Source organism: Poecilia reticulata, linkage group LG20 (assembly GCF_000633615.1).
Source record: "Poecilia reticulata strain Guanapo linkage group LG20, Guppy_female_1.0+MT, whole genome shotgun sequence".
NCBI lineage: Eukaryota > Metazoa > Chordata > Actinopteri > Cyprinodontiformes > Poeciliidae > Poecilia > Poecilia reticulata.
This window is the reverse complement of record NC_024350.1, coordinates 25,504,496-25,512,597: the sequence shown is the minus strand read 5'-3', so window position 1 is coordinate 25,512,597 and position 8,102 is coordinate 25,504,496. Positions and strand designations below refer to the sequence as shown.

At 37.6% G+C, this 8,102-nt stretch overlaps 1 protein-coding gene across 1 annotated transcript; it reads left to right on the top strand.

Moving 5' to 3' along the window:
- The first annotated feature begins 911 nt into the window (after nucleotides 1-911).
- On the top strand, nucleotides 912-8,007 carry LOC103457028 (uncharacterized). Its single transcript, XM_017301787.1, has 3 exons — nucleotides 912-2,311; nucleotides 3,581-4,332; nucleotides 7,933-8,007. Exons 1-3 carry the CDS (start codon nucleotides 912-914, stop codon nucleotides 7,962-7,964), a joined length of 2,184 nt encoding a protein of 727 aa, XP_017157276.1. The 3' UTR covers nucleotides 7,965-8,007.
- The last annotated feature ends 95 nt before the right edge of the window (nucleotides 8,008-8,102 follow it).

Sequence of the window (8,102 nt, the reverse complement as noted above, 5' to 3'; positions counted from 1 at the left end):
TAATAATAATAATAATAATAATAATAATAATAATAATAATAATAATAATAATAATAATAATAATAATAATAATAATAAATAAATAAATAAATAAAAATCCTTTTTGTTTAATGCTGAGGAAAAATATTTGATTATTCTTGACGTTAGAAGTTTTGAACTTGAGATGTTAAATGTGGTCCAGATTCTGTAATAAGATGTAAAAAATCAAATGTTTTTGATTCCTGGAGACGTTTTCAGTTCATGTCTCATATCAAAGTCCCAGAGACTGATGGACACATTTGGACAGATGCAGGATTTACAAATCTGTTCTTCATAAATGAGCAATAATTCACACATTAAACTTAAAATTAGATTTTATTTTATTTTATTTTATCTTCTGACCATCTGGATGTGGAAATGACACGAGGAAAATATTCATTTGGACAAAAGATGATTTATGTTTTTTTCTTTTCCCAGGTCCATTAAAAGAGGAGCCAGAAAGAAAATGAATGAATCATTTTTTAAATAATTCAAAGAAACTCACATTCATCTGGATTCACTTATTGGACTTTTAAAGGAAAACAAAAATGCCTAAAAGAAAAGACAAATGTGGAAACAGGTTCTCCTGGTTCTGTTGCTGCAAAACGACAACAAAACCAGAAATAATGACTGGAAGATATTATGATGCTCATGAGACACATGATAACTTAATTTGTCAAAGTAGATTGGTTAGAAAATCAAAATTGCCAAAAATAAACCGTATTTCTGGTGTGGATGATTCTGAACCATCAACACGTAGAAGAGGTCAGATGAAAAGGAGATCCAGTTTCAGATTGGATCCGGAAAAGCCAGGTTTTCTGTTTGAACTTGAACCTTGTCTAAACGATGAGCCCAGAGGTTTGTCTTGTTTGCTATTGGATACTGACTGGCAAATGGATCCATTTCCTGAGAACAGCAGCAGAACCAGTGAAGTTCTGGAGATCAAACCAGCGGCTGATCAAACTCTCCCTGATGTAACTGAACCTCTGATTGCATCAGAAAACATCAAACCTGCTGAAACCCAGACGGCCGACCTTCATGAGCAGCTGCAACACCTAGAGATAAGTGAGAGGATGAAATCCTGTTTGTCTCAGAGCTGTCCCTCATGGAGTCAGGATCTGTTAGACGTCAGTATCTTACCCCGAGCTGCTAGTTTACCCAGCATGAAGCTCCAGAGCAGCTTTGAGGAGTTCACTCCTGGTTTCTGTGGGGATCCAGATGATGAAACCTTCTGGTTCCAGTGCTCCGGTCCAGGCCGGTACCAGTGCAGAGAGAGCGGCCTGGTGTTTGACATGACGGGAGGAGGAGACGTGTTTTACAGGGTCGTTCCCTGGAACAGCAGATTACTGAGCCCACATGGCAAGAAGCCTGCAGGACCTCTGTTTGACATCAGCTGCCAGCAGCGGTCTGTGGCTCGGCTTCATCTCCCTCACTGTGAGGTCCGATCCACAGGACSATGTCACTTCCTGTCAGTCGCTCACCTCCATGATGAAGGCGTGGAGTTTATCAGGCCTGAGAGGATCACAGAGACTCACATCRTCATCAGCATCACAGGGTTTTCTGCTTTTGGGAACGTCAAGGATGAAGATTCTCCTCCTGACCCGGTCCGAGCCTTGGTTCTGCTCTTCTACAGACCTCCAGCTGATTCTGAGTCGGAACACGAGATCAATGTGTTGATGCTGCCGAAAAACGTTGTTTTTAACAAAGTTCTGCGTTTCAGGAAGAAATTAGACGATAATGAAATTTTCCTGAAGACGCCTCCAGACTGCAAACTGCAGCCGAATCAGGTTTACTCTCTGTCTGCCTCTCCTGGAGGCGACTCGGTTCTGGTTCAGCCCGAAGAGGCAGAGTTTGATGCAGAATCCTATGACAACTACTTCACAAAGTTCCAGGTGGTTTATGAGGAGATGATGAAACACATCAGTCTGTCTCTGAGGGACAGCAGCTCCAGCATCGTCTGGGAGAGACGGGTTTGTCTTTCTGCTGCTGGAGTCAGAGGATCCAGTGGACCGACCCGGCAGAACCTCAGTCCACAGGAGCAGCTGATGGAGATAAGGATCGACTTCAAGGATGGAGTATCTGGACCGGTTCTGCAGAGTCTGATGGATAATCTGCTGAGGGAAAAAGTCATCAATGACTCTGAGAGGGAGGCGGTGGAGGCGGAGAAGGTCAGAGGAGACAGAGGTCGAGTTTTAATCGACACGGTGAGGAAGAAAGGAGACGCTGCGAGTTCTGAGATGATCCGGTTCCTCTGTGAGCTCGACCCGTTTCTCTCTGAACATCTGGGTCTGATGTGAGGAAGAATCTGATGGATTTTATCAACCAGAAGGTTCAGCAGCTGATTTCACTTCTTTAGTTCGAATCAAAAGACGGATATTTACTTTAGTTCTTATTCTAAACAGACAGAGAAAATGACCTCTGACCTCTGACCTGTTCACTGTGTTGTACATCCAACAACCACAGAGGCAGATTTGTTGAAATAAATCTAAAATGTTTTTTTTACGTCTTTATCTGTTAACATAATCAAACCTCAGTTTAAACGTCTCTGATGTTAAATCATCTGTTTAGTTCTGCAGATTTCACAGTTCAGACTAATATTGTTTCATTTGTTCTTCATTTTCTTACAACTATCCGTATAAATTTGAGTGTTCAGATTTTTCTAAGCAGTTTTTCATCAACTGATTAAAATTTAAATCTGTCATTGTTACATTAAGTATCAGATTTATTGTCTATATTTAAAGCTGCTCCTGTCCTTATAAATAAATAACCTCATTGAAAAACATTTTCCAGTTTCCAGATCGACACCAGAACATTCACATTAATACATGTTATAGTCTGTGGTGACGACAGAGTCTGACCTGTTCATGTGCTTCATGTCCTTATTCATGATTTGACTAGACCAGTGGAGGTCTAGTGGAAGACATCAGAAGAAGATGGAACAGATATTTCATTACATCTAACCAAAGAAAGTTATATTTCCACACTAAATTATCTCTGTTATAATAACCAGTAAAACATGTTGTGACTTTAAAGTCAACAGTTAATGTTGTCAGGAGAAAAGTCAAAAAGTTCAATTCTGACTCAACATATCAGATCTGCAGAACGTTCTCTGCTTTTAAATAACAGCTTTGAGTTAGTGAATGTGAAAGACTGAAGTGTGAAAGAAAGAAAAGTTTAAAGGAAAATTTTAAAAAAAACCTCACAGTACTAAAGGTTCAGCTTTAAGATGAAACAGTTCCTTAAAATTGTTTTGTTTTTTAATTGAAGGTGAAGACTTGATTGATATTTGATTAAAAAAAGGGGATGTTAAATTGAAAAAGGTTAGGGGGGAGTGTCATGATTGAGTGAATTATGTTTATGTCCACTAGGTGGCGAGTATGAGTTCATGTCATGTATAAAGATAGAGAATAGAACAATAGAGTCAGATGTGACACCTGTGAGCAATCCGTGTGAACAGACCTCTAAAAAGATGCTTTAATAAAAGTATGTGAGCATTATACAACATCTGGTCTTTATCAAGCACGAATATAACAGGGAGGAAGAAAAAAGTTTTTTAAAAAATAAGTAAAAAGGAGCATCACATCAGCATCACAGGGTTTTCTGCTTTTGGGAACGTCAAGGATGAAGATTCTCCTCCTGACCCGGTCCGAGCCTTGGTTCTGCTGTTCTACAGACCTCCAGCTGATCCTGATGTCACTTCCTTCCTGAATCTGCTGCTTCTTCCAGGGAACATTGTGATCCGGGATTTGAAGCGGACCAGGAGGAAATTATTTGGGCTGGAGACGTTCATAGATGTTCCTCCAAACTGCAAACTGCGTCCGAAGGAGACCTACTCTCTGTCCACCAGCCCTGCAGGAGAATCGGTTCTGGTTCAGCCCACAGAAGCAGAGTTTGACCCAGAATCCTACAACAGCTACTTCACCTCCATCCAGGTGATTCTCAGCAGCATCACAGGAGACATTAAGCTGAGTGTGAAGGAGAAGGAAACCTCCTGCTGCGTTTGGGAGAGACGTGTTTGTCTTTTAGCTCACAGAGTGAAACCGGGTCTGCCTTCTGATGAGCAGCTGAAGGAAACCCGGACCAGAATCATCGATGGGATTTCAGAACCGGTTCTGCAGAGTCTGCTGGACAAACTGCTGGAGAAAAAAGTCCTGAGTGACTCTGAGAGAGAGGCGGTGGAGGCGGAAAAGGTCAGAGGAGACAAAGGTCGAGTTTTAGTCGACACGGTGAGGAGGAAAGGAGCCGATGCGAGTTCTGAGATGATCCGGTTCCTCTGTGAGCTCGACCCGTTTCTCTGTAGACATGTGGGGCTGAGCTGTGAGAAAGTGGAACCAAACCAGTAAATAATAAACTGAAGGGGAAGATATGGAGTCATAAACCCAAAAACATGTCAGAAACTGTTGTAAACATGAAAATCATTGATTATGGACAAAACTTTTATCTTAAATAGTGGACTCTTATTGTGAAATAGTGTGAACTGGTTTGAATTTGTTGAAGTTTCTGTGTTGGATTGTTTAGTTTTTTTTTGTAACAGTCAGTTGACAATTAGATCTTTTTAACTTATTTTATTAATGTAGCTCCAGTTTACAACAAATGAAAAAAACATTCAAAGCCAACACAGAGTACATGAGGCTAGAACTGTCAGCTCAGCTGCTAATGCTAAAGATATGCTAATGCTAAGTCAGTAGCATTAGCATCCTGGTCACAAAGCAATTGGTCGCCAGCGCTCATTCAAATATTAACATCTGTATTAATGGTGCTTAAAAGGATCGTTAAATAATTTTGATTCCTCTAATCCCACATGTGACATCATCATGTCTGTCTATTCATTCAAGTCGCCATTTTAGTAGTTTATCACTCCATCCTATCAGTCACTGTAGTGATTTAACACAACATTAAGAATTAATTATCCAAATTAATCCAAGCAAATTATTTTTTAAAGATTACTTTATTATTAGTACTTTGTAATTAGTTTGATTTTCACTTCAGTTTTTATTGTAAACTGGTTGTTGTTCTTAATTAGTATTGAAGCTAATTTAGCTTCAAAACAAAATATGTTTATAAACATATTCACAATGAACAAACATCACTAAATTATTTTACTGTTTTCTTATTTGTTGCTTTCATTCTTTTTTATTTCTTTACTATAGTTTTATCTTTTCATTTTACTTAGTCGTTTAGTTAAATAGTTCTAACTTGGTTATATAATTTGTTGACTGAAGTATTTTCACTGAGTTTAAGTATTTTGTTAATAGATTCTTATATTTTAGAAGATGGTTTTCTGTTTGAAGTAACGCTCTGACGAACTCATTCTTTCATCTGTCGTTCTGTAATATAACTCCTCAGGCATAAAACATAAATAAATCAATGACAGGCTGAGAGATTTTCTCTAATATTCCATAATAAACAGTAAGTTCATTAACTTTTTAAATCTATCAGTAAGGAGCCCCTCGTCAATCAATGAAAATGTGCTGCTCGTTTCTCCACAACTGTGTTTAAATGTTTGATAGGAAACTTTCCATCATTGATTCATCCTTCATCCCTAAAACCTGTATTCACTCAGTCATCTTCAGAGCCTGATGGATAATTTTCACCGCGCTGGAAACTTGTTTTCTTACAGTTCAGCCACATAACTGTTGCTGCTCATCTGTCATTTATTCTGTCAGATGTTTTTTACTTTCTTGGATGACATCCTTCTGTTTTAAATTCTGGTGATTTCTTTGCCCATCCTTTCCATGTTTTTGGACCCAGCTGGAAAAACCAGCATTTTTCTCCATTTACTTGTAGCAGTTTAGAAACTTTTTTACTGTTTCAGTTTCTTGTTGATGTTTCCAATCAACAGCTCTGTGAACTACAGAGAATAAGAATTTGACTTATGCAGGTATTTATTTTAGAAATATAAATTACAGAGTGATTTTATAATTTCCTAAAATTGATATGAAAATTAGATATATACAATATTATCATTGAATATTACTTAGGGATAAGGAAAATGTGTTAATGTTTAATATTTATGTATTTTGTGGACTGAAACATAGTGGTACCTTTTTTGTGGTCGTGTGAGTCTGTAACTTATATAGTTACTCAATATCCAGGATTTTCAACATTTTAGCAAATCTATTTACTCTGTTTGTAGATCTGTTGAACTTACATTTGATTGTGACTAATGATTTTGATCAGCTTTAGTCTGTAAATCATTTTCTCACTGTTGCAGATTAAAATACCGTAGATGCTTCATGTTCAAATATCCTAAATTGCATAGCTTCTAATTGAGTGCATTTGTTATGGTTATAAAAGATTTCCATCTTGTTCAGAATTATTCTATAAATCAGAAAATATTGAGTTTTAAGGTACAACGACGGTCAACTTAAATGTTGATTATAAACACTGGGGGTGAACTGATAGCAGTTTTCTGGCCAATTGCCGTTTACCAATCTTTTGAAAAGCCTAACTTACCGATTCCGATTTTGGCCTATACCATTTTTTTTATCTAAAATGTTGCTCAATATATCAAGTAAAATGCTGAATTGGCAACAGTGGGGTGACTATTGTTTACCGTAAATGTGCAGACATTACCTGGCTGGCCGGTTTGTCAGTCAAACCTCTCTCATGGGAGAAAAAAGCACACTGATTGATTTTTAGACCTTTGCTGAGGTTGATAACATTGGTGAATAAGATCGGTTTCATATGTGAAAATTGGCCAATCATCGATCTCCCAAAATTAAGGAAATCGGCACCGATAAATCGGCGCACCCCTAATAAACACATTTTTTAAAAACAAGTTTTCATGAAATAAAAATGTTTTGTAAAGGCTATAGTTAGATTTCAGCCAAGGAAAGCTATAAAATAAGACAAAAACAAAGTGTTCAGCTTTAAAACTCATGAACAGTATCATGGGAACTGTAGTTTAACTCTTCCAACTACAGAAATGCTTAAAACCGAAATACTGAAGGTTTCTAATGCCTATAAACAGGGAGAAATTTCTGCAGAAACCTGCAAGTCTTTCCATGTTTTAGTCCAACAGCAGTGTGAGAATCGACCTGTTGGAGCATAAATTGAAAATCAAATTAAACTTGAGACAAAAAGCACTCAATTCATCTACTATGGCATCACTGAATCTATGATCAACGTCATTGATCTGATGAAGAAATCTGTTGATACACCTGAATTATTTAAACCTGAATAGACACAGCAGCACTTCCTGAGCTGGTTTGGTCTTTGTGAAGCTGTATCTGGTTTTATCTCTGATCCTGGATTTCATGATCCTACTTTGTGAAACAACCTGCAGGTTAGTTTAAGTTACTAACAAAATGACATGTCACTGTTGTCCTGAAAATGTAGCTTCATTTATAAAATAATATTAACACAAACTTCATGTGATTTAGCTGTGAGATTAGAGAAAAAGAGAGAAAGAATCAGAACAGAGGAAGGCAACAGGTTAGTTTATTAATAAGAGGAAATGTAAGATCACTTTGAGGACTGATGGTAAGCCACACAGACCTCTTTTATTGGCATGCCTGTTTAATTATGTTAACCATTGTTCATACTTTTGGGTAAATAAAAACCCACTTTTTTAATTCAACACACGTGTTCTGCATTTTGTACTGTTTGATCCCTGACAAGTACTTTCACTGTTAAATTTTATTATTGGATAACTTTTTTGTTTTGTTTTTAAAAAAGGCTTTTAGTCTTCAGCCATTTTATACATCCAAAACTTAGTCATTAGTCTAACTGGGAAAAATCGAGGAAATTGATGAATTGTAAAAACATCAATAAAAATATTTTTAGTTGTGGTTTGATGCATCATTTGTTTTTTACAATAAACGTATTCAACTCTTATTCATTGGTAAACTCGTTTTTATTCTTCCATTTAATGGCTCTAATTCCGCTCTTAGTTTGAAAGGACCGGGCCCTGCTTCCTTCCGGCTCGGTTGTCTCCAGCTTGACTCCTGAGCTCAGTGTGAGCCTCATCCAGCCTCGGAGCTCCGCTCAGAGAAAACAGCCTCACTTCCTCTCTCTTCTCTCTCAGCGGCTGTTTCTTTAAAAACGGTTCAACTCCAGCTGGAGCGGCTTTTTCTCTTTCC